Source organism: Ammospiza nelsoni, chromosome 7 (assembly GCF_027579445.1).
Source record: "Ammospiza nelsoni isolate bAmmNel1 chromosome 7, bAmmNel1.pri, whole genome shotgun sequence".
Lineage (NCBI taxonomy): Eukaryota > Metazoa > Chordata > Aves > Passeriformes > Passerellidae > Ammospiza > Ammospiza nelsoni.
The window spans coordinates 21078762-21106387 of record NC_080639.1 but is presented as its reverse complement, the minus strand read 5'-3'; the positions used below and the strand labels follow the sequence as shown (position 1 = coordinate 21106387).

The window sequence follows — 27626 nt, the reverse complement described above, 5'->3', positions numbered from 1 at the left end:
AAGTAAAACCAGTAACTTACCCCCACTTAATAGCTTCATAACCAGCCACAGTTCATCCTTCACCACAAAAGATGTGTAATAGGTCACCACATTAGGGTGATTGCACTGACTCATGGCTTGAATTTCTTTCTGTAAGAAATACAAAGTCCAAAACAACAGAGCCAGCTATCAGTTTTGCTAGTATAAAGTTTAATTTCCAAAGTGAAATACTATAACCGAGCTAAAGTACGTACAGGGCATCAAGGCATTAAAACACTAATTTACCTAAAGATCTGCATGCAAGAAAAAACATTATTGCTAAGAACACGAGGCAAGTCTGGCCATGAGATACAGGCATAGCTACATCACTTTTCTCCTGAGAACAGCAAAGAAATTACTGTTAAAGTCTCAAATTCACAGTAAGCAATGAAGAATGAGTAGTCTCCAAGAGCTGAAGGTGTGGATAGAGGCTGGACAACAAAATGCAAGGAAAGGTCAAAATCTACTGCATTTTCTGTTTAAAAGGGATATGAAGAGTAGAATGGGAACAGGTAGGAAAGAGGAAGGAAGCCATCGAACAAAGGACATAGCACCACTGGCTCAGCTGCTGTGGGACAGACAGGTAGACACCAGAGCCACACAAGTAAACAGAAATAGAGAAAAAGCACTATTACAGGCCAAAAATCATAGGAAACAATTGACTAGAGGAACACACAGGCACTAACAGATGCACAACGTGGCACTACCAAGTAACAGCATCTATGACACGCCACAGCTGTACACATTAAGAATGACTGTCTTGTATCTGTTAATTCAAGCAGAATTCTTTTTCTATTCACTCTTTCACATAATTGCTCTGTAACACCTTTCTGGCCGCTCTCATTCTTCTGCCAATCCTTACACAGGAGCATGAGGCCTCTTCTGTACCACAGGCTTTGGCCTCACCAATTTAAGATGTCCCAACCCTACTTCTCCCTCTCTACTTCCAGCCACAGAGCCCTGATCCACCCCTGGTGCTAGAGGACATGCTTGTGGACGGTGAGCCAGCCTGGAAGCCAATCCAGCTAAAAAAGGTCTTCCTCCCCTCCTCTCTCTGAAAAGCAACTGCTTGAGGTGAACTGTTTCTCTCTGACTCAACAGCACTTGTAGAAGTTACGCACTAAGCAGGTCCCACTTAGGTTGATTAAAGCTGCCACAAATGCCATTTTCAATTTTAAGCTTCATTTTAGCAATTGTTTGAAAGAGGTTCTTTATTTGCAATGTATTCAAAATCACAGCTGGTTTCTAACAAAAAGTTAATTATATGTATTAAAGACTGGGATTTAATCTCATGGTGCTTGTAGGAAACTATTAAAGTCAGGCTGTAGTTTGACACACATTTCAGCTTGTACTGCTGTCCCAAGTCCTCCTCCTTAGACAATTTCTGAAACACAGAAGGAAGAATGTCTGAATAATGAATCAATGAACCTGAATAATAAAAGCAATTTGCAAGATAGCTCCCTGTCATCCCCCAGAAAACAGTAGGTGAAAGACAGAAGACAGACATGTAGAGTACATTTCCCTCTCTTAGAAGACATGTCATATTAAACACAAGTCAAATTACTGCCTCATGTACTTAATTGAGCTACCCATTCTAAACCTCAACTGTAACTCCCCCAGTCCTGGTTACTATTTCATTTCTTACACTGTTTTATTGTTTTCCTATGTGGTAATATAACAGTGACTCAAAGTCCAGCTGACACCACTGGGCAAAAATGCATCTCATCTAATTTTCTCAGACATTAATAATGCAGAAATGTGACTAACTGACTGAGATAAGCTTCACTATCTTTAACTGAAAAGTGTTTTGAATATTTTACCTCCCAGCATCAACTCATGGGCAACAATTGAGCTACCACAGTAACCATTGCCAAAGGCACCTTGCGTCTCAGCTTTCATGACTTTTTTTTTCCAAAGAGTCTTTGCAAAACAAAAATAAACAAACAGAAAGCACCTCATGAGAGATAAGGGATGAAATTTTAGTCAAGAAACAATTAAATAATTTCAGACTTGAAGTTCTAGAAAACTCCTATCACAAACAGAATAGTAAGCCTCCACAGACTTCATTCCATTTGGCTGTGGCCCACAATATGCACAGGTGAGAAAAAAAAGAATTCATTTAAAATACACTGCTGGGAAACAGCTTGCAGCAGAACACTCAGGAGAAAACGCTGGAGCATTCTTCACATTTATGTCACCTCAGACATTCAACAGCAGCAAAGAAGCAACAGCAATTTAAGTCTCTCCCTCATCCCTCTCTTACCCCTGCTTGCAGTAGCACAGGCATTTGTGTGCTTCACCAGGCAATATGCCCAGGTTAAAAGCTAACCTCTTTCAGCCAGGTTACTCCTGATCCAGTTTCACAGAGCAGCTGCATAAAAATGTCTTTCAGCCTGAGGGCAGGTGGGTGACACAGTTAATAAGCAACTGCGAGACAGGTCCTTTCCGTGCTGGGCTGCAGCAGCGGCCGGGCCCTGAGCAGGCCGATGCCGCCGCGCCCCGGGCCCGGCTCCCGGGGCCTCCCCACACAGCCGGGGCTCCTGAACGCCTCCTCCCCCCGGGGCAAACACCGCAGAAAGGCCAACAGCCTGGAAAATCCCTTCGAGCAAACAATTCTACACAACATTCTGGAGTTGGTGGGCTTGAGGGGTGGATTGTTCTAAAGAACTGGAGGTAAAAGAATATGGAGGATACCCAGTCAGGACAGTACTAAGGACAGGACTTCTCCCTTGGCTTAGGGGGTAAAGTTACACTTAGGTTACAATAGTGAGAACACAGGACATTGCAGGAAACAGAGTATCGAATTTCAGGAGTTTGGCAGTTTGTGTAACCTCAGTAATATTTAAACTCACTCCCACGCTGCCTTTCTATTTTAATTGACACTGGCCCAAATACTGTCTGCTTGCATGGGTTGATGCATTTCCACTTCTCTGAAGGCCACACAGCTGAGAACTTGTGAAGGGTGCCTGTGCACAGCATTCATAAGCACTCTGCACCATCATTTTTAAAAACAGCATGTTCAGAGAACAGACAGTTTTAGAACATTCCTGTGCCAACAAAAACTGTTTCATCAGAAAAATAAGTGATTAAAAACTGATTAAGCTCAAAATTTTTAGTCTCAAATTCTGCCAAAAACACAAGAACATTTTAAGTACTATCAACTGAAATGAAAATGTTAGTACAGTTGTAACACGAGTTTTGAAGGTCAATTATGCCTTTTGCCAGAAAAATTCTCTATTTTTGAAACCAAATTTTAAAGTTTCTCTAATAGAACTGAGTCATAAGTAAACTGAACCTCACAGAAAAAAGTTAATTATGTACGTGTACGCATGCACATGTGTACACACTTCTATAGCTCTCCTAACCAGAATCCAGGAAAATCCCAATTCATGTTCAGATCAAAACAGATCAACAAATTAAACAAAAATTCTGAGCACAAGAAAGCAGAAATTGACTTATGTTATAAAATAAAACAGATGGTATGGACAGTTGTCTTTGTACCAAAAGAAAGCAATATAGGACCAAATATTCAAGACCTACTGCCTCATTTGACAGACAGCGGAGACATGTCAACAGTAAAGACACTCAAGCATTTGGCAATGTAACTTTTTACAAGCTTGTAACTAACTGCAATCATTTCTCCAGACCACAAGAAGTTCTCTGGCAGTTTTGTCTGGTTTTGCTTGTTTGCTTGTAATTTTAATTCTTAATTCCCAGTATTAGTTCAAATTCTAATCAATTTCCAATTCTGACCAATTTATCTTAAAGTTATTAGTATTTATCTTTTTATAGAAATGTTCTTTGGGGACTGTAGCTGTTAATACATCATGCACAGCATCTCACCTTGGGCTTAAGGACAGTTCAGAATTTATCTTTTGAGTTTTCAGTTGACAGAATTCTCACTACCTCAGAAGCAACTTCCACTACCACAATCCTCGTAAAAAGCACAACAATGTCGCATACAAGCGGTCACAAACTCAAGGCAAATGCCATCAATCACCAGGGGAAGAGCATTTTGGGTCCTCCACTGTAAAAAAGCCATTTTATCTGAAGAAACTGGACGGACCATACCCTCTGTATCAAATTCAAGATATCTTTTGCACTGGCAATTCCCTGCTGAGGAGACCATTTCCTTCAGAGGCAGGAATTTCTGCATTAGAAAAAGCCCACAGTCTCTAGGCTGTAGTATAACCTGTGGAACAGAAGAGAGTGTTCTCACTTTTAGAATGGTTTTGTGTCCTTCAAACCTTATTACTCTGCCTATACATAAACACACATTAGTCTTGCAAGCACCTATCTAGGAGCATTAAAAAGCAATAGGTTTTGTGCTTCAATAGTTCTTTGTGAATTTTCTGGATTGGCATAACCAGTGCAGAGGAAAAACTCTTGCAGTTCCTTTACAGATGGCTTCTTACAGGTCCCTTTCTTCTCTGACCAGTGGCCCAAACAAATAAAATTCTTCAAACATTCTTGCTGCGCCTATCTGATAAATGTGTGTTACTAGCTTTAACAAGAGTTTCCTTGTGTAGATGGCTATGCAGCTATTCCTCCTTTTCTCCTTAAAAGTTATCACTACAAAATGATCCAACATGTTTTGGTGCTGCAGTAATCGCTTAAAATCTGAGCTTCCAGAAAACAAGAGTTTAGGGTCCTCCCACAGTTATCCCAAGTTGATTATCCCAAGATTAAAGTTTGCTTCTGTTGTTTTTGTGACATGAAAAAATGTGCATTAAAAAGTTATATCTTTAGGGAATGGTATAAGTCTTTAAGATTATTTTCAAATCCTTCTCTCATATCCTCCATAAAATTCTACCTCACTCTTGGACCAAGCAAAAAAAAAGTCAAAACAGAAGGTAAGTCTCCATGTAACATACTGCCCTTTATTTACTTACAAGTAATTCATCCATACTGGTTTGGCATTTTTCTAAGTTGATCCTCTTTATTGCTACACGTTCTTGCCTGGGTTTGCAGAGTGCTGCCTGGACAACTGCTGTAGCACCGCTACCTGAAAGGGCAGGAAAGGAACAGTCAGAGACCAGCAGAGATTCACAGATGAGGTAAACCAGTGACCAGCATGAGAAGCCCATACTGACAAAGAACTTCAAAGCCGCTGTTTATGCTTTTTCAGTGCTTTCTCCACATGCGTACCTTACCACTAGCAAGACACCTTTCACACATCTCAGATGGAAAAGAAAAACCTTAAAGTTTCTTTTCCATATATCACAAAAAATTACAGAGCCAATGATTTCAAATGATGTACTCATTTATCAAGACATAACCACCACCTCAATGCATTTCATAGTTCATTACACTTCTGTCTTTGGGTACAACCGTTTTAATCAAGAACATGACCTGCACAGTTGATACATGGAGGGGTGGGTACTGTGCTTTATCAATTGTTCTTTTTTTTCTGTACTTTTAGGCCAGTCCCTATTTAACCAGGTTGTTTGCTCCCCTATCCAATGAACAGAAAAAGAAAAAAAACAGTAAACTGTACATGCCAAATCTTCTACAGTTCCACCAGTGTTCGTGCTCATTCATTACGACTGCAGTAACAGCCTACAAGGAGCATGCTGATCCTTGTGAGGAGCACAGGAGGCACAAGCACCACACCAACAGTGAGAAGATGCAGATTACTGAATGGCCCGGCAGAGAAAGTCACTCATGTTTACTTGGCATGCAAATCACATATGGTCACACAACTATGCTGATAACAAAGCCCAGGGGAATTGAACACATGTGGGGGGAAGAAATAGAATAATTTTCTCTAGAATGCTTTATTTGTGAACCACAGGAGTAAAAGGCATTGTTGCTTCTTTTATCAGGCACCCAAGGGCAGTGACCCAGTCAGTATTGCCTCACTAAATTAATGAAATGATTGCCAGTAATATTCAGAAGGAGCTTTGCTCAAGTTGCACATCTTGTTGCCACAAATATAACAATGTGTGCTTCCTCAAATAATTGCATTGTGCTCATGCATGCAGAAATCTAAAAGCTCCCAGCAAACTTCTACCATAACTCTAAATATTTCAATATAAATTATGGATTTCTGGTAAGTCATTTGATCAACATGTTATATTGGCCTGCTTATAAACTATGTTCTATTTATTTGGCATGTCCTAGATGAATACAAATTGTGAACAAAAAGCCTTTTGTTGTCAAGCTCTACAAACGTGGATTCAGTTACCAGCCGACTTAAGAACAATTGAGATCTTTTCCCTCTGCACATGTGAAAACAGCACCAACAATACCTCATGACTGAAAGTTATTGTATATGTTTTAATTGCTATCTGCTTAGCTATTTTCATGTATTGTTGGTTCACATGATGTTTTCACTCAAATCACAAAGCTTTTTAACTGCATATGATTTTTGTGTCAAAATTCTGAGCTCATCTTTAAAAAAAAGTCTCTTTAAAAAATCCTCTCAACAGGACTAACTAGTCATGTTTTTGCAGGATGTGGTCACAGACAAATATTGACATGTCCTGTTCTGTCTGCTTGCAGAACAAAGCCTTTAAAATTCCAATAATGTAGGTAATAAAAGAATTAAGATATTTTAAAAATTAAATAAGACATCCCAAGGAAGAAACCACCAAGTCAGCACAATTCAGCTAAGGTAAGACTCATCTACATCACTTTAATGAATTCGTCTTTCAGTAGACATCAAGACAAATCCTCTCATTACTCTGACTACACAAACGTACATTGAAACAGGAGAAAGTATTTTTAGCTATTAAGTATACAGAAAAAAGACCAAGATTTTCCTTATGTATCTTTTTCATCTATGCCTTTAGTTTTATCTACTTGTAGAAAACAACCAACATCTTTGCTTTTAACATAGATTTGTATACAAAAGCCTCTAAAAAGACAAACAGAATAAGCATACAGAGAATTGATTCACCCAATGCCATGGTAAAATCTTGACTACTTCCTCAAGTTAAACGACAGCAAGAAACACTTCAAAACACTTCGGAAAAATAAACTACCAAAAAAAGTATACTTTTCTGTGTTTTCTTCCCAAACAAAGGTGACTTACAGCGGGATGTTCTTCACCACATGACTAAGAGGTGCTGACAATGCAAAAAACTTTAGAATAAAGCCAATATACCAAGTTTCTTCTTTCTCCAGCTTTTCTAATTCTCTACACAATACATTAGTTTGAGAGTAAAGTCAAATTATGCAGTCTTCTCAGTTTGACTTATGTACATATCAAACCTGCTTGAAAAAGCAGTTTCACACACTGAAGCAAGAGCCAGACACTGAGTAGCTGTATGCCTCCTTCCTCCTAAAGATGTTCTCTCTTTCTCTGGGTCACAAAGTGAACAACCAGGGATAGAGATAAAGAAAACCTGCAGCTTTCACATCTGGTCAAAAGACTCCTTTTGTCTGACCTACTAAACAAGGAGGAGTGTGCAGTGTTCCATAGGAGCAGCTATTAGAGAATACCTAAATAAGCATTTCAGTTGACAGGTAAGAGAATGCAGAACTAATGAACCTATCATCATACAGTGAAACTAAATTGGCACAAGCAACCATTTAGCACAACAAATTAGGATCACAGAAAATTATTTCATAGAATAGATTACAGTCAACTATTCCTTGTCAGAAGGTAGGGCTTCTTCAGATATTGAGCCTTGCAAGTCTTCCAAAACCCTCAGAGAATATCAACTACAACATAACCAAAACAGACTGGTTTAACACCCAGTCTCTGTTCAGGAAACTGATAGAGCATAACAAAAGCTCAGGTTGCATAAAACCATGAAGCCTTTACATCCAGTTGTCTCCTGCAGAACAAAACAATTACCCATGGTAATACTAAAAAACCCAGCTTTGTAAGAACAATGGGCTTTTCCACTACTGGAAAAGTCATTCTGCTCCAGACAAGTTCTCTTTGCCAATTTCAAAAGTTAACAGTGAAACAATGCAATTTCAGACCACATCAAGATGCCTATTACTCCCATTTCACAACAGACAACAGGTCAGAGTTTCATCTTGCCCTGGTGTTTTTGCTGCCATTCTCTCTAGTGTGAGCATGCCCTCACAGCCAACCTGTCCCTTCATGCTACAGACCATGCACTCCCTACCAGTCCCATCCCCAATGCAACAGAGCCATTAGAACTGCTTTTAACCATCTGGGTTCACACAATAGAAATCTTCACAAGAGCTACATCATACGGCCACACTGCACCTCTTCTGAACAGATGTAACCTAAAAGCAGTTTTCTGCATTCCATTTTGCACATACTTCACAGAGAGCATATAAAAACTCCACAAGTACTCATCTGGGATTGAAGCTTACCTGAACCAGTTCTAAATTTGACATAAAGGTATTTTTTCCTCTTTTTTTTTCAAAACATGAATTAAACCCTTGCAGAACCTGACTCGACAAAGAAAAGGATATTTGACATTTATCTTTTAGTTTTAACTGCTCTCCACTAGTCATGTCTCAAAAATACAGTGGGGTGAGATGGTTGGACCATACCACTGGCATACTGCACATGCCCACATCCTTCATACAAGGATGTGACACTTCATTTATTCCATTATCGCTAACGGTCTAGTACTTTCCACTTATCATGGCACACTAACTGTATTCAAAATAGACCACAAACATTTCTTTTCAATTTTGTTCTTCTCCTTATAAACAAAAGCCCATTAGCCCATAATGATTCATCCAGTTTCTCTTTTAGTGGCTCAGTGTTAGTCTCTACAGTCTTTCAGCACAAACCTCTTTTAAAGATCTCTGCAGTTTAGGTCACTCTAACAAAAGAGACCTTCCCCAATACTACACTGGTTCTAATTTCAGAAGAGGAGGATGAAACTTGTAGAGAATGGTAAGTTTTCTTGTTAACTAGGTATCTGAAGGGCTAGAGAACAGTTGCAATTGGAGAAGACTAAATATCTTATCTCAGTATCTATAAAGTCTTATATACCAACCTATGCCACCTGCATTTTTGTACACTTCTGCTCCTCCAACCTACAGAAACCTCCTAATAATACTTAATCTCCCATGACATCCTAGTTTTGAAGAACCCCCCTAGGTAATTCTTAAATGTAGCTCCTATACAGTGTAGCTGCAGGATTCCTTTTGCATGGAGCAGAATGCATTTGTGCACAAATCTAGATTAGGTTTCTACTCATGAATACATGTGGAGTTTTTAATGGAATGTACAAAGCACCTGTACTTACATGCAAGCCTGGAGAGGTATGTTGTATGTGCTGTATGTGTGTTGCACACAATATTGTGCAGCATATTTCCAGCATTACTAAATGTGTTATGAACCAATCAGACTTTCAAAATATTCCATAGCAGCACTGGGCTGAGCCTGGCTGGTCTCTTCAGTTTCGAAAGAATTAATTCTGTTGGTGCCAAAGCAATACTTTCGGTTAACAAACAGAACAAAGAATATTTAACTTCTTTTGGTTGCTAGATTTTACCCCATAATACTCTAGACAACTTTCAGTATTACTCACTTTCTTTCATATTACTTCCACTGATTAAAATAAGTTATAAATCAGCCAGGTAAAGCTCATTTACACTTCCATACTGAACTCTGAATCTTTTGGAAACTTAGCTTCTTCACAGAAAAGAAGCCATTATTTCCTTTTACATCTTCACATGACAAATACTTGAGTTCTTAAGAAGCTCACAATAATCATTCCTGTCCTAACAATTCCTAACCACTTTGTGTTCTGAATTCATGCTGGGATCAAATCTCTCTCCTTATAGCTCACTTGGATACTACTTTGCTTATCCTAGCAGTTACAATATAATTCAGTTAAATGCACTAAGTGCTACCTTAAATCAATGCCCACACCTAGAACTGCTACTTCTGCATTTTTGACATTCAAAGATTGATCTCTTTAATTCCTCAATGAATTTGTTTTGCAGTTGGACATTTAAAACATTGCTATTATGGCTAAAGAACCACGGGGTTACTCAATTGTTGTATTTACCTTTTTGTGGGAAATCAGCTTACACAAAATCTGAGATCTAGCTGAGATCCCATACTACTTTTTAAAAGCCCATTGTATAAACAATCCAGAAAAACCTTTCCAAATACACTATACAGATATTTCAGTGATTGTAGAGAAGTCATAAATAGCCTAAATGTTGATGTCAAAATGATTATGCATCATAGAAAAGTTCTATGCAAGTGTTAAGACAACCTGTGATAAAGCAAAGATAAAGCAAGCTTCAGCATTAACCAGGCATCATATCCTCCATACAGAAGGAAAAAGGCAGGGGGATTCACAAACAGCAATAAACCCCCACATGCATGAAAAACAGCCACAGGAGGAAATGACCTAGCTTTCTGAGATATTCTCTTTATTATCTCACTAAAATAGTAAAAGAACTGGTTATAATAGATGTTTTGCCTAGATAAATTACAGGAAATACTCTGAGGTTTACTGTGATAAAGCTCCACGTCAAATCTTTAGAACAGAATAAAATTTTCTGCCAAAAGCACATGAAAAAGAACTATTTTCTTGAACATAGAGGGTACTAGCATCAGAGTATAGCAAATATGTGTCAATCACAAACTAATTATTCAGGAAATATGACAAATTGGAACTGTACAAGAAAGTTGAGAAGCTCTACCAATGATCTGGAAAATACAAGTCTTACTTCCCTCCATCAGAGAGCTCAGACACACTATATTGCAGGATTCCTTCTGAAACATCTTTCTTATCTGAAGAATAATCAGCTATCAACACCAGCCATGGGTAAAAGAATTTTAAGTGTTCCACTGTCACTGACAAAGGTATTTAAGAAATCTATAGCTAGAAAGTGAAACCAGATATATTTAGATCTGACACAAGTTTTTTTAATAGTGACTGTGTTCAGCTTTAAAATGTAATATCAGCCTAAGTGATGGCTTTTTGCTTTCAGACACTTTCTTGTTAAGGAGACTTCGGCCTAGAGCCATACAGAGCTCAGCACTTGTCAGCTTGATACAATGCCATCAACACACTAAGATTAGACTGAAAAGTCCAAGGATGACCATTAACTATGTTTGGGGCATTCAAGTAAACCTTTCATGGAAATGTCAGCATCACAGCTGGTAAGGAAAACCTAAACAAAAGCAGTTCACTTTCAGTAGGTGTTATTTTCTCCTTGACTTGTCCTTTAAAATAGGTGAGTCATCTAAATAAAGTTGAAAGGGAACTGCCTAGGGAAACCCCCTATTATAAACATTGCTCAAGATTAAATTTCTTTTGCTCTGCTCTACATCTCAATTATCTTCTTAAGAAGTTTTATTTATAAGTGAGAAATGTCTACATAAAAAAAACCAAAATCACCATTGTTTGAGACGCCAGAGTTATCAGAACTGGAATTTGCCTTGTGGAAATGTCGGGATAAAACTGGTGTGACCCACAGGCCCTGCTCCTGACCCCTTTTAAAGCAACTGGCATAACTAACACCACTTTATCAGGCAAGCAGGAATTCCCTGTGACTGGATGAGTGATGTATTCATTCCTCTCCCCCTTATTCTCAGGCACTGAAGGTCCTGTGAACCAAGTAGACAAACCAAACAGATTTCTCCTTCCCCTCCTGCAGTCTCATCCCGCTACACCCTCCCTCCCAGCTTCAAGATTCCTAGGAATCATGGTGATCACTCCCTCTTGTACAGCACCCCAGTGCTGGTGATGAACCCATCACTGGGAAGTACAACAGCACAGGGAATACTACAACTGCCTGTAACATCAGGCACTTACAAGTCCTGAGTAAGGAACTTGGACTCAAGCTGCTGGTGGACACTGAGATGCTTGCGGCCAGAGATGCTTCCATCATCATCTTCTACCTCTGAGGACTGACTTGCATCTTCCATATCATCTTCCAGTCCAGATTTGACCTGATCTGCAGAGGGTTCCAGTCATTGGAAACAGTAAGCTAAGTTGTATTAAAAATTCTATGATACTATACTGGGGCTGCCATGGGATAAGGACAAATGTGGATGTACAGTACTCCACATTAATGTATCCAACAAATCCATATTCATTCTCTATTTTTCCAACAAAAAGCATAAAAAAGAGTGGAGGATACAACTTTGATTAAGAATTTATGGATTTTATCTGCATGTTATTATCCATTCATTCTCACTTGAAAAGAACATGGATTCTGATAATTTCATTTTCCCAGTTGTTTCATCATCAATATAGAAACCATTATTCAATATGCATACAACTCTAAAAATCTGGAAGGCAAAACCCATGCTGAAAATGTCTCTGTATAACTACGGGAGAACTTGGTATCTGGTATTCACTGAGGAACCAAAAGTTACCTTACCAGGGTACCATCAGAACTCCACAGAACCCCCTTATAAAAATAGAACAAATTGAAGATTTGCTATGCTGAGTCAGATCTCCTGCCTAGAAAGAAGCTGTTAAAGAACTACTACTCATTTCTGAAGTAGCACTATAAACAAATTGTGGTGTTGATTTAGTCGGCATATTTTATTGTTTCTCATTTGGTTTGAAAGTAAACACTTGGAACAATTCTAATACCATGAATGCAGTATTTTCCAAGTATTCCGGATGTCACCACATAGTGCATCATTCTCTTCCGATAATGAAAAACAGCAATCCACCAAAAACAAAGGCATTATTGCTTCTGTAGTGTCATAAAGATCTCTAATTAATCCAGCAGTGTTGAGCTACAAATCTTCAGCTAGTTCACCCCAACAAAATGTGCCTCCTAGAATTTGAGTCTACTGTGACCACACATTACAAGCAGAAAACTTACCGATTTCTCATATATTGCTTCTCATTAAACAATGGCAGAGTTGAAGCAATATGAATACTATCATATCATTAAATTTTCATTAGGCAATTCTAATCCAATTCTAATGAGGTTCCTATTATTAGTCTGAAGTGGTTTAGGAGTCTGGAAGCACAAGACACTAAGAAGAATAAATTATAAGCTTAAATTCAGTCCCAGTGATAAAACATCTTCAAAGCAAGAAGTGAGAAGGAAAAAGCAACTTTATAATTAAATGGCTATGCTTCTGAGTCCAAATATGTTACTTCTCAGAAGTCTAAAGCAATAGCTTAAGTTTATGCTCTTGTTCATATTACTCCTAGAAGACAGAAACCACAAGTAACAAACACACAGTATTTTTCTGGTCAGTGAAATTAACTATTTTTGTACCACTACCCTGAACCAAGTATACTTGGCACATGGACATTCAGTATGGATCTTGACTTTCAAGACCTTTAAGTGGATAATTCTTCTGAAAGGATGATTAGGAACACAAACTCGTAATTTTCAGTCTGCTTCCAATTCTAATTTTTCTAAGTGCAGAAGCATAGCTCAAAGGCTATGTGATGATTATGTTAAATCAGCCTATAGGGCATTCTCAAGTTTCATCTATATTTAACTTACAAACAGAGGCATTTAGACATCCAGAGGAATAATTAGGCTAATAAAATAATTCAGAAATTTTTATTTGTAAAGATAAAGGATTAATGGAGACAGCTAATTTATCATACTGAAGTTTCACTTATAAGGAAAAAGTAACATTTTAGAGAGAATTCTTTTCTCAAGACTTTTATACCTACCACTCTCACCTCATTCTGCCTGATAATGTTCTTAAACTCACAAGCTTCAACCATGCAAACCTTGTGCACATCCTAAGACCTTCAAACTTAGCAACAGTCAAGTCTAGTGGAGCTGTAAGGATTTCATCCCACTGGAAAGGCTGTGCTGTAAAAGGCAGAAATACAGAAAAATCCACACATTCAACACACTTCATTCTTTATTTACACAAGTAAGAAGTATCAACATATATTAAGTATGATTTTTTTGGGGATGAGGGAAAATTCACTTTTAATTTTGGGCACCAGAAAATGTCCTAGTGACATATTTTCCAAGTGCTGCAAGCATAGTACTCCTGTGCAACCTCTGCTCAACAGTATCCCAGTGACTTCAGCAAACCCAAGAAGTTAACAAGAGTAGCTAACTTAATTTGATTTTTAGGGTCCATTCTTTAACCATCAAGAATTACAATTATTACTGAAAGCAAAAAAAAAAGCCTCTATCAACTGCTGCCTTACAGTTCCAAATTATTTTGGAAGGTCAAATGGAGGAAGAGAAAGTGAGAACCAAGGCAGTGGACACAAGAATTAAATATCACCTAGACAAGTAGCCACTATAGGAGCCACCCAGATCGCCTTTGCATGGAGAGCTAACTGTGTTTTGCCCTCAAGCCAATCAGAACAGATGTGGTTTTGTTTCCAGTTAACAAAGAGAAGCTCCATTTGACAAACAGATTCTGAAAAAAAAAACAACTGGTCTAGGACCTAAGAGAAAATGATTCTTCACAAAAAGAAAAAAAGTTAAGCAGTTCTTAAGTTGTTTCAGAACAACAACTAAAATAGCTCTGCCAGGTCTGAACGCAGCCCCTGCCATCAAAGCACAGTGCTGGTTACAAGAGGTAGCTCTACTCTGAAGATGCAAAGCCTTGCTGTTGTAACACTTAGCAAGGGGCAAAATCATGCAATCCCTTCAAATTTCTACATGCTCAGCAGCAGAGTGGCTCCTCTTCTAACACTCAATCAAATCCTGCAGAGCCAGGACACAGCAGGTATTGGGCCTTAACTGTAAGAAGGACTTGGATGGAAGGGAAAGAAAAAGCATAGAGAGAAGAGAGCAGCCAATAGGGAATTAGGCAGATCAGAAGAGCAGGAAAGCATATGTAGTATAAATTATCATTACACAGCACCAGCCAACTGCCTGATGTGTTGATATATGTTCCTTTACCCTTAGAGTAAACAAGGTAACTTTAAAACAACCTTAATATCCTCACTACTTCCAATCAGGAGAACCCCAAAGGAAGCTCTTTTTTTATTCTTTTTTGCAATTTACATTAATTTTGTTTAAAATGCACTAAATTATAAAAAACCAGTTTGAACATTGAATCAATTAAAGTTTTACTTCTAATGAACCAATGAAAACTACAGCTATGTACAACCATGTCTCCAATCAGGGTATTTCTAATGCACTTCTATTAAAAACAAAAAAAGGCATCAAGGCAGATCCCTTCCCCAACACTACCATGGGGAGACAAAGCAAATAATTAACAACTTCAAGCTCTGCAAGCCTCATTAGCAGCACAGCACTGTGAATGTTCCACAAGGTGTTTTTAAATTGTACCATGACCACCTTTACCCTGGCAACTGAATTAAAAGCCACTCCTTATTAAAATACTAAATGGGGATTTAATATTTCCAGTTTTTACGGATTGTTATTAGCAGGCAGAAAATCTCAACCAATTATTTCCCAAAACGTAAAATTTAATTTACAAAATTAAACCCTTCCTGCCAAGCTGAAATTGTATTAAGTTACAATTAATATTACAAAGGCTGTATTTAATATGTGCATGTAAAATATGCTTAGGCTGCTGTAGTAACTTTTAAGATTTATTGCTAAGGAATAGAATTTATTTTGGAGCAGAATTAAGGCAGGCACATTTTTCTTTTTACCAAAACTTTTTGTAAAAAGACATTAGGTAGCATTAAGTATTGCTTATCAAATTAGGAAGACTATCATGCAAGAATTATGGAGGTTTTGCCAGAGCAAATACAAAATTTTGCCATAGCTTTAGTTGTTAGTGTAGTATTTCATTCAGTACCATGTGATTTACTTTACAGCACATACGTAAAAACTACTGCAAAAGAAAGACCTTCAAATGTTAAAAAAAAAATCCTGATTCAGCACAGAGATAAGAAATTTTGGAAGATGTGAGTGAGACATGAGTATCTGATTACCAGAACAACAATGAAGAACTGTAATTTCACCTTTAACTGTACAGGCTTTTCAAAACAGCGTACAGCACTACCAATGTGAACATGGATTCCCGAGGATCACAAACAGACATAGTCAAAGATCTCCGATAGCAACAAATATAGGAAAGTCTATTCTCTGTCAGACAAAGAGCCATTAGCAATACATGCAGCAGGCAAGAAAAAGAAGTCAATTACACACCCTGGAAGCACCACTAAAGACCTCAGAGCTATTAACCAAGAGTGATTCTCAGGCTGCTTATAATAACCATAAAAATCAGCAGAACAATCTCACATACTACCTTGTTCTGCTCAAAATCCCAACACACTTGACTTAGCAACACTGCACCTTATGAGGCAAGAAACCACAAGATATTTTTAAGCTCAAAGTTAGAAAGAAAATAGACAAACACAGAAGTTACACTAAGGAAACTTTTTAATGATTTGCAGCCAATATAGATAATCCATTTCATAAAAGTAACCTTTTATTTCAATCTAATTCTGTTTCCCAGCCAGAATAATTTTCCAAGTCAGTTGCAGCAGGAAAGAAAAATATAATTTGATAATGGAAACTAGTACTCAACCTAATCACAAGATAATCCACTGCTTCTCCATAACAGAATCCACCTTCCATCAGTGCAGGATGACAATAAGTTACATCTGGCAGAGAAGCATCAACTCCAAAGTAGTTTTCCAAAATAAAGTCAAAGCTACTTGATCATACCTAGACAAAAAAAAAAAAAAAAAAAAAAAAAAAAAAAAAAAAAAAAAACCACCACCCAAAAGAAAACAAAAAGGCTAACCAATATTTAATGCTGCTTTGTCTCATCATGATGTAGGGCTCATTGCTATCTGAAAGGCTGAAAGACTATTTTAAAAAGACTGAAAACTGAATGAAGTGTTAATGTTGATTACCATTTAAATGCTTTTTCTTTGAATATTGATATTGCTTCTGAGGAAAAAACCTCATTTGTACATGAAAAATTCAAAGAAATTCTATTTCAGTTATTTTATTCTGAACACTTGTTTATAAACCCCAACTGCTTAAGAACACCTCTCACAGTACTGCTTTTATTAGCTATTTTTTCAATCTAAGTCATATTCATCTAAAAAAAAAAAAGACAAAAACCAACAAAATCCTCTCCACACATGAAAATCCACTGAGCATTTTAATGCATTTAAATCTTAAAAAGATCTCCCAGGTCTTCACTAACTTAAATCTGGTTCTACCTTAATAGCAATTACAGTTCTTATCTGTGTAACTACTGACAGAAGGTTGGTTGGACTCTCCTTTCCTAACAATTAGGAATCCCCTTCTAACATGCTTTTATATATGGACAGCCTGTATTAATCCAAATTAATGTAAAAGTCTTCTCTTTACACTATACATTTATAGAGAGCAATCAGTGTTTTCCTCCCACTCCAGAAAATATAAGCATCTATGCATTAATTGGAAGAGCCTCTTCCTTGCACCAAACCTGTCAATCACAAAGCCATGCAGCAAGTCAAACAGGGAATCTGATCCAGCAGGAAACTGACCCGGCAGAAGAACTAGTTCGCTGTCAGATCAATGTGATCCTTTCAGCAGCTGCCTGTTAGAGCAGATTAAACGTATCATGAAACTGCACACAAAGAGTTTACAGAGAACTGGCCAGCCTCCTACAAAATAAAGCAGACTTGGAATAACATCTCATAAGAAGCACTCCTTAAAGCTAGTATTTTCTCATCAGCAGACACTTGTATCTCCCAGCCACCCTGAAGGATACAACGGAGAGAAAATGAAAAAAAATAGCTTTTTCATTGGAAATCCATATCATGTGGTCTTGGTTTTCAACATAGCATGGGGCTAGACACAGATGAGCAATAAGAACTGTTTGTGCTCTCACAGAGAAGAATAGACCTTCTCCAGCTGCTAAACCCAAGGGATGGAGATGGCCCACAAGACTAACAATTATTTTCATTTCATAATCCCCACCAAAACTTTTAAAAATTCCTAAAACAGGTATTCCTGCATTTCTGCTTTAGTTACCAACAAATCCAAAGTCTCTTCTGTCAGGAAGCATGGTGATAAACCATTATGGTGTATCTTTCCTCCTGCAAAGCTCAAAATGGTGCTTCACTGCGTTTTTATTTTTTCTCACTTAACTGGGAAAGGGCTGCTGTAACTGAACTCAGCTGACACTACACAGCTCCTCAGGGAGAAGTATGTGGTGCTTTCCAGAGGTGATCAGCTCTGTTTCAGCAAGAGGTAACTACTCCTGTTCAGAACATAATTAACCCTGGCATAGACATGCAAAGGGTTGCTGCTGAGCTAAGTTCAGACTGTGTCATTCTCTCCTCCCTCAGATATAAAAAATATTATTGAAGAGTCCCTTACCATGTTCATTAAAACCAACAATATTCATCCTAAAGCTCCAAAATTATTTTAACATGTGGTCAAACACATGGAATTTACAGGGGGCTTGGTTTGGCTGGGGTTTTTTTAGAAAGTGGGGTAGGGTGTGTTCAGTTAGGGTTTTTTACTATTTTAATAGTATCCAGACTAAATTTAATCTCATAGTGAGTCTCCTGTAAATTAAGAAGGTGTTAATGAAAAGACACGTTTGTCTAAGCACAAGATTTTTTTAGTCGTGGTACAAAATAAATCTCAGCAACTTTCAAAGAAAGTCATGGAATACACCTAAGCTCAGTGAAATTACAGCAGGCAAGTTCAGTGTGTCCAAGAATCTGATTCAATATACCCTGACCTCAATTGACTCCCTAGGCATTCAGTTAAATAACATCAGTATTTAGGAGCACCCAAAGGTAACAAGCAAAGAAGTTTCTCTACAGATCAGTATCTGCAAGTCCAACGAACATCCACTCAATGGATATATATAAATATATATTAGCTGTCAGGATTACACTTTACATATCAAAAGATACAAGCTTTTAAACCAAAAGAATAAAGTGGAAAGGAGGTTTTAAAGGAAATTCTCACACATGCATTCTACAGGTACTGTAACAGAAAACAACTACTATTTAAGTAACTCATATGACCCATATTACACCCTAGACAAAGATTAATCCAACACCTTTGGGGTCTTTTTCACCGTAGAAAAGCAATCTTCTCAGCAGAGATACACCTTTATGCTAGTAGAATCACCTCCACTTGGCTAACTTTGACCTATTCCCCAGACTGAGGAAGCCAATCCTCTGTCCAGTAAACCCATGCTTTTGGGGGGCCTCCATAGGCAACATCTGCTCAATACTGAACATAGTCAGCCACCTCCAGGGACCTGAACACCTGAACCCTCCTTAGTCTCTATTCACAGCCTGGAAGTACAAACAAAAACACAAAGGTACCACCTGGGTCAACAAAAAGCCATCCCATTTTAAGGAAGAAGTACTTTTCTCAACTATTTTGTTTCTACCTGTGGAAAATAAAAAAGCTTAATGACAAAGCTGAATATACACAACTTCCAGATGGATAACATGAAGTTCTGGTGCTCATCAGCCTGACAACAATTAGCAATTAGTGTAATACTGAAGATAATCAACAGCATCAGCAGGCAAGTCACCTGGACTTTTCTCACTTAAGTGGCCTTATTTGTAAGAAACAGCAACCAGAGCTGGTCTTTGCCATCTGCAGTGTTTGCTAGAAGTTTAAAATGTTACATACAAATAAAAGCAAGTTTTCCCAAAGTAGATCGTTAGCAACAAGCAGCATCTAGGGCAAGAGATGAAAAACTTTCCATCGCACATACTTGCAACAACAGCTAGCATTTCATAAAGTAAAATTCAAAAGAACTTTAACCAAGTAAAGGGAATGGAGAGTGAACACATCTGATCTGCATTAGTTGGATACGTGAACAAAGTGCTGAAGTACACAACCAAGAAGGTCCCCTTCCTTGGGAGGGGGCCAGCAGACGGGTTAAACTTCTCATGGCAAACCGGGTCAAAAGCAGGTTGGCTGGGGTGAAAGCGAAGCTGTAATCCCCCGCTAGCCTTACGTGCCACCGACGGGCATAGGGCCGAGGGGCATAAGGAGATGCGAACAAGATGAAACAGTGAGGTAGAAGTGGAAATAGTTTAAATATGTATATACGTGTATATATACACACTGATTAAGAGAGAGTCGTCACGTGAGCAGCAGATCTACGGGTGAGATTTACCTCCCCCATGAAAGCACCGGAAAAAATGCAGAGTAATCTAAGCGGATGCACGCACATGTGCGCATCCACGGACACACAGCGCAGACACACAAAGCACACAGAGCGCATCCGCGGAGTTGCCGGGGTCCCAGCGCAGAGCGGCAGGTCAAGGCTGGAGTGACGATGCACCGCAGGACAGCGGCGCCTCCGCCGAGCCGCACCGGGCGGGGCACGGCGGCTTCTGGCAGGAGCCGCCGCCCCCCGGGGCCGCCCGCTGCCGGGCGGATAAAGTTTGCAGCAGCCGCCGCTGCAGTGCCGGGTGCGTCCGCCGCAGTGAGCGAGCCCTGCCTGCGGGAGAGCGAGCGCCGGTAGGCCCGGAGCCGGCCGCGGCATCCCTGCCTTCCTTCCCCACCTCCGCCCCGCCGCGCCCCCGCTCCACTGACCGATCACCTCCTGCAGCTCGTAGGCGTCCCTGCAGATGGGCCAGCCGGCGGCCGGGGCGGCGGGCGCGGGCGCCGGCTGGGGCTGCTGGACGTGCACCGGCGACTCGCCCTGCTCCGCCATGATGCTGCCGGAGCGCCCAGGCACCCGGCGACCTTCTCCAAAGTTCCCCTCCAGCAACACCTTTCCGCCGCGCTCTGCCTCCCGCCCGCCCTGCCCGAGCAGCCGGCCGCCCGCCCGGCGGAGGGAGGAGGCAGGGCACCGAGGGGGAGGAGGCAGAGGCGGGCGGCGCCGCCGGCCCCGGCCGCTCGCCCAGCGCCGCTGCGGAGAGACGGAGCCGAGCGCGGGGCCGGGGCCCCGGGCGCTGCCGGTGCGGGGCGAGGCCGTGCCCCCAGGCGCGCCCCCGCCCCAGGGACAAGCGCGGGCGCTCTCGCAGGTGCGGCCCGCGGGAGCGGCCCCGCGCACCCCGGGGCTCGCCGCCTTCCCCGGCACCCCGTAACCTACCTGCCTGCCTGCTGCTCCGGCCATCGCCCTTCCCCGCTCACCCCCGGCTCGCTACCATGCTCTGCGCCTCGGGAAGCACCTCGAGGTCCTGCCCAGGGCGGCGGGCAGAGCCCGTGCAGGCCATGGCCCTGCCGGCGGAGTGCCGGACCCCGCCGGGGCCGGGCAGCCCCGGAGGGAGGCAGGGAGGGAGGAAGCCACATCGCGGGGCGGATGCTGAAGCACCTGTTAGGCCGATAGCATGAGCACGAAGGCTGCTCTGAAGCACAGCTCACTAGAAGTGTCACTGCTGAGTGTGCTGCTGCTGCTCCAGATGACTCGTATTCGAATTTGAGAACGTGAGGAAAGCATTTTCTTTCATCGGTGATCGTGCTGCAGTCCTGCAAAGTGTTCAAATACCCTATGACGAGTAGCCCTCTCCAGGATGAGTAGGACAGCTGCAGCGTGACACTTCAGTGCACACTGCCTCAGTTCACGACACCGAGAAGGACTGAGGACAGCTAAAATGCTCCCCTCGCTAACCAGTACCAAGTGATTTAAACAAATAAGAATCATGATTAAACGTCTCCAGCACTTCCCATTATACAGTGCAAGGTTAAACAAACCCTTCAGCCTTGGGTTAAACAAAATTCTGCTGTTAATAGTAGTAAGGATTTTTTTTCTTCTACACTCTTAGTGTCAAGTGTTCAATGATATCATCAGGACTTTACTTACTATGGAGTAATTTAGAAAATAACTATTTGTGTAGTCTACAGTCTCACCCCTACTTTGAATGCTTTGCATTTTAAGACTTATAGAGCTCTGAGAAGAAAAGTGGTAACATAAGATTTCCATATAGTCCAAAATCTTACTTCCTGCTACAGAATGAACTTAAGGTAATTAGAACTAATACAGGATGCTAGCAGGAAAGCTGTAGCACTGTCTAAAAGAAGAGAACCTCAGAAATTGTTAGGAAGTCTGATGAAGTGTGATTTAGAGTCAAGAAAACATATGTGTAACAACTAACGCCTGTTAGCTACTTTGTTCCATTTGGGATAATGTCCTTTAACTAATATTTTGTGTGTGTGATTAGTTCAGTGAGGACTCAGTTAATTGAAGGTTATTTCAAAAAGGAAAGCAAGTTACTTCTAGTTTGCTGTTGCTGAGAAGCTGAAGGAAGTCCTAGCCACTGTTTAATGATTGATTCATCAGGTGCATCAGCAACTTGCAAATATTTCTGCACTGCCCTTCCATTTTCTCCTAAGCAAAAGTTTAGCTTAGTATAGAGACTTCTAGCAGTAGAATAAAAATATTGCACATTTTTTTGCTAAATTAATGATTCTTCTCAATCTCATTTTTAAAAGTTACATGATTGGAGTATTTTCCTATATACAAATTAAAAATTATTTGCCACAAAACTGAAGGTCAGCAAGACTTGGAAGAGGAAGTATTAAATCGTCATTCAGCATTAAATTTAATGCCAAGACCTTTCTGCCAGGAATAGCATAAAAAAAAAATAGTAAAAGAGCAACAGCACAGGCCAAATCAATCAGCAGAGAAAATGGGTTACTCACTACTGATGGAAAACAGCCAACTTCTCCATCTGTACTCAGTTGTTGGGGGGGAGGAGGTTGGAGGTGGCTCGTTTTGAGCCATGAATTTCTGTGATGCTACTGCCACATCACTCTTTAAATTGCTGGTTAACACCTGACACCATTATGGTTATTTTTGTCCTGATTATTGCCCAACTAATCCCTACAATTTTGGGGATTTCTAGAGTGCACCTGCACTCTGTAATTCGTTGAAACGAGCAGCTTCCACAGGAGGACCCTTCCGGCACAGCGGGTTTATGAGCAGCGGGAAGCGTTCCGTGCGTTCCAGGACAAGGCCTGGGCACAGCGCGGGGCCGCTCGCCCCCGGCTGCGGGCACGGGGAAGGGCAGCAACCTGCCGGGTTAGCAGGTCCTGGACAAACTGATAGGACTCATTACAAATCACTGCTCTCTGAATCAGTCACCAAATGATTGATTCCAAAGTGAATGAAGGCTTTACATAGCCAGGTTACTACCAAAAGCAGTGAAATATAAAACCATGTAGGCCACTATGACAGGAGAGTTAAAGCCATGCTCGGACCTCTTGAAAGTTCCCTGCAGTACCCTCTGCAGATGGGACAAAAATGTGTTCAGATCAAAATAAGTCAGACTCCTTTTCTAGGTTTGCAGAATTTAGCCAAGATAATGTTAGTATTTACAATGACATTGCAGACCAACTAATTCAAATGTAAGCAGTACCAATATAAAATCACAGACAAGCATAAGGACTGGGGTTCATAAGCAGTGGTAGGTATGCTAGTAGCATAGACAAGGGATAGCATCCACCCAAACTACTTTTTTTTTCTGAATACAAGGCAGCAGATGCAACCAAAACAGCAATATAACCTACTACAGACTAACCCAGAGCGACAAGGAACTCTTCTCTCTACTGTTACTTAGTCTACCCCAGAGAAATGAGTGAAGTAAAACCACCCTCTCTTCCACAAGTGTCCTAAAAATGCAGTTATGACTATGACATACAGCAGCACAGCTCTCTCCAATTATGGAGGTAAGGTCTGAAAGCCTCTAATTTGGCAGCACTGAGGGATGGCTGTGCTTTAAACAATGTCATGAGATATGAAGGCTGACATGACAGCAGCTGGTGCTGATGGGAGCAGACTAAATGCTTCCAGCCTCCCTTTCTCCTCTAGAGAATGCACAGTTAAATAGGTACCATGCCCATTATTGTTACTAGGATGCTTCTTTTCATCAAAGCTTACAGCTTAGCTTGGTTTCTGCTCAGAGAACACATGAGTATCTTCTTGGTGATTCACATCACAAAACACATTGTACTTAATACAGAATCATTTGGGTTAGAAGAGACCTCTTGAGATCATCCAGTCCAACCCTGCCCCAACCAAGGCAGGGTCACCTAGAGCAAGTTACAGAGGAACATGTCCAGGTGGGTTTCAAATATCTTCAGAGAAGACTTCACATCCTCCCTGGGCAGTGTGTTCCAGTGCTCTGCAATACTGAATGCAAAGAAGTTCTTCCTCATGTTGGGATGGAAGCAGTGGAATGTTTACATTGAAAACCCTTCATTGGAATTGGACATGAAGTTTCACTGAAGTTAAGGTCCATCAAAGCATAGTGATGCTTTACAAAATAAGCCATTTCTATTTTTTCCCTAGGTTGAAGGCCCTGATGCCTTCATTTCTTTTCTTCTCCCTTCCCCCCCTTGTAAACCTTTGCAAGCTGTTCCACTCAGCAGATTAGTCCTTTTAAACTCCTAGAAAAAGCTGTGTTCTGGATATTAATGTTTATTGAGCCAATTATGATTAAGCTAAATTTTGTTGCTATACAGTGAAATGGGTATTTCAATTACTTACTTATGTGCCACAACCCAAGCTGTTACTGGTCCTGGCAAAAAAAATTATTTTTAGATTTTTTTGTTAACCTGGTTTTCAGGCCACAGGTAGAGGAAATGCTCGCATCTTTGTCTCAAGCCCTTTGAAAGTGAGAAGCCCTGACAGGGATATTGAAGACATAAAAGGAATAACGGAGCCTGGATGAGCTTCTCTGCAGAGCTGAAGAGCAGCTGGTTCCTCAGTGTAATCAGAGCTGGTTCCTCAGTGTCACAGCTGGCTTTGCAGGCTGGGAGCCCCTGTTACAGCAGCTAAGCCTCCACATCCACCCATCCAGCTTTTCAAACCAGGCCATGGGAACACATTGTGCTGTTAGCTTGCTCTTGCTGCCAAACCAATCAAAACTTTAAAATCACCAGCTAAATATTACTAGCTCATTCCAGCACCATGAGCCCCAGTGGCTAATTGCCTAAATCATGATGGCACATCAATCATTATACATTTCAAACACTCAGAATTTTGCATCCATTTATAATATCTACATGCTAACCATTCGTATATTGGCAACAATAGCCTTTTTGGGACCTGCAGGAATCACAGTCTGAGCTATGATTATTTGAATGAATTCAGGATACAGTCATCATGAAAATGACAGTGAATTAAATGTTATTGTTGCTTTTGAACTACAGTTTAATATAATTAAGATGATGTGGAGGTGTCCAGCTTACTGAAGCTTATAGCAGGAATAAACTCTCCATAGCTGTGAATGAATAAAATTCAAATATATAGAAGATTTGGTCTAGGAACTCCTATGGCTTTCATCACTGTAGGATATGGACATCTCATGCATATCAATAAATTAATCCTCACATTAATTTACATACAAAAAGACTGGAGAATAGAATTACCTCAGTTCACAAGTGGAAACAGAAAAAGCTTAAGGGATTTGCTAAAGGTCATGAAAGAACTCTGTAGCAAAACTGGGAGCATATTTTCTGAGGATGAGATTTCACACAGCCTCACAAGATCAGGGATCTAATCTGGTCGACAGCTAGATCCTGATTTGGTTCATCCAAAAACTTTGGCTAGTTACTGGTTAGCCAAACAAGCCACACACAGGATAAACAAGGGAGACATGAAAAAAAGGCAGCCAACAGGGGGGAAGAGTAAATGCCACCATTTAAGCAGGAGCACAGTTTTAGCTTTGTTAGATGATCATGGAATGACCAAAACAATACATTAATTAGAAAAGGCTATTCATCATTGGAGTAAATAACCCCAGCCTTTGTTCATTTTCTTTTCACAATATCAGGGAAGAAACACATTGCCATCTCATCACAAAGGTTCCATGCTGTTGTCTCCTTATCACAAGTTTTATACCTTCTTGGTGGTTCTTGTGGACATCTCCTCAGGGCACTCTTTCTTCCTCACAAAATGGCCAACCAACTCCAGTTCCCTTTTCAACCAGCCACCCCACTCTTTTATAGCACTCTTCTTCTCATTGCTTACAGCTGTGGCCTGTTAAAGTCAGGCCTGTTCCTAATCTTTGATAATTGGCCCAGCTGCAACTCCTCAGGGGTAAGATTATTTCCTACACTATCTTTATTTTCTTATATTCTATCCCCCTACAGAAACAGTCCATATTTTACTGGAAAGCTACAAGCTTCAATGCAGTAATATTTATAACGTGCTTGAGCTTTTGAGGTTTAAAAATTTCTAAAAGTTTTCCTTTCAGTTTTGGGGATCTAAGTTGAAATAATTTTGTAATCTAAATGCTGTAAGTGTGCTTGTATATGAAAGTCAGCAATAGAACAAAAAACTGTGATTACATTCATTTAGATGTTCTTTTTTACCTTCTGGGGTTTTTTGGAGGGGTTTTATTTTCTCTTTTTTTTGTTAGTTTTTGTTTTGTTTTGTTGGTTTTGTTTGTTTTAAGGTTTTTCTTTTGTTTTTTGGGTGGTTTTTCTTTTTGTTTGGCTTATTTTGGGGTTTTTTGGGGGGTTTTTTGATTGTTTGTTTTTGTTGGTTTTTGGGGTTTTTTTTGTTTGGTTTGGTTTGGTTTTGGTTGGTTTTTTTGTTGTTTTTTTTTTTAGGTGGTTTGGGTTTGGCTTTTTTTGTCCTGGAATATTTGAGGTCTGATGAGCAGTGCTTCCCGGGAAATCAAACAGCACTTAAAATCAAAATAAGCCTTGGTCACATTTTATAATTTCTCTCAAACATTATGATTTACAAATGAGAAATTAAATTGTCCAATGCTGCTGGATAATTCCTTCCCTTCAAGTAAGTCTACAAGATTTCCAGTCAAATCTGAACATTATAAAAACCTCAGGTTCCCATCTCTCAGGGCAGCTTGCTTGGCTTTTATGGGACTGGCAGAGCTCTTCATCTAGGCCACCCTTGAGGAAGAAAGGATGAAAAGCTTCTGCCTGAGCAAGTCATGTCAGCAGCAACAGGGGCTGGGCTGCCTGGGAGGGCAGGTGAGCCAGGAGCCACAAGTACCAGTGAGGCAGCAGGGCCAGGGCCCACACCGAGCAGGGGACACCGTGCCAGGAGCCCAGACAGGGCCAGGGGCCACACCAAGCAGGGGACACCCTGCCAGGAGCCCAGACAGGGCCAGGGGCCACACCAAGCAGGGGACACCCTGCCAGGAGCCCAGACAGGGCCAGGGCCCACACCGAGCAGGGGACACCCTGCCAGGAGCCCAGACAGGGCCAGGGGCCACACCGAGCAGGGGACACCCTGCCAGGAGCCCAGACAGGGCCAGGGCCCACACCAAGCAGGGGACACCCTGCCAGGAGCCCAGACAGAGCCAGGGGCAGCAGCCAGAGCCAGCCAACAGTGCAGGGACTGCCAGGTGAGTCTGGGGACAGGCAGGTGCAAGCTGCAGCCAGGGAGCTCCATCAGCAGGAAAGGTCAGGATCATCCATGTGCAGGACTGGGCTCTGCTGCTGTGTAAGGCTCAGGCAAGGACCCAGCACAGCCACAGCATTGCTCAGGCAAGAACCACAGGCAAAGGTCTGAGCCTGAACACAGCAGAGGACCCAGACAAGACTTCTCATACCTCTGTCTTGCAACTTGGTTGTTTTCGCAGCACTTTGATCCAAGGTTACAGAGCAGCACCATATCTGAGCTGGCCTTGAGTACAGACAATAAAACCCTAGGTGCAGGGAAAGAGGCAGCAAATCCAGGTGGTGTGCTCAGAGCCCTGCAGCATGGGCTTAGCATCAATAACTCGAGTGTTTCTCTTGTTAGGAGTGTTTGCCATACCCACCATTAATTTCCAGAGTCACATGACAGATCAGAAGTACTGTCAGTGTAGGTTCAGATTTTAATTCAGAAAATTGCCTATTGCTCTAATTCCCTCTACTCTATG

The 27626-nt window shown here is 40.8% G+C and overlaps 1 protein-coding gene across 6 annotated transcripts in view; it reads right to left on the bottom strand.

The window, feature by feature from the left end:
- The window catches only part of STK39 (serine/threonine kinase 39), an 80778-nt gene extending 55081 nt beyond the window's left edge, over positions 1-25697 (bottom strand). Inside the window, exons 1-5 of one of the 6 annotated variants that reach the window (XM_059476298.1) lie at positions 25634-25694; positions 13590-13725; positions 11739-11880; positions 4911-5023; positions 21-129 (exon numbers count right to left, since the gene is read on the bottom strand). In XM_059476298.1, the coding sequence (XP_059332281.1) occupies positions 21-129; positions 4911-5023; positions 11739-11817 (301 nt within the window). In that variant the 5' untranslated portion in view covers positions 11818-11880; positions 13590-13725; positions 25634-25694. The other 5 variants (XM_059476300.1, XM_059476302.1, XM_059476299.1 and 2 more) reach the window with 5 other exon arrangements.
- Positions 25698-27626: the final 1929 nt, after the last annotated feature.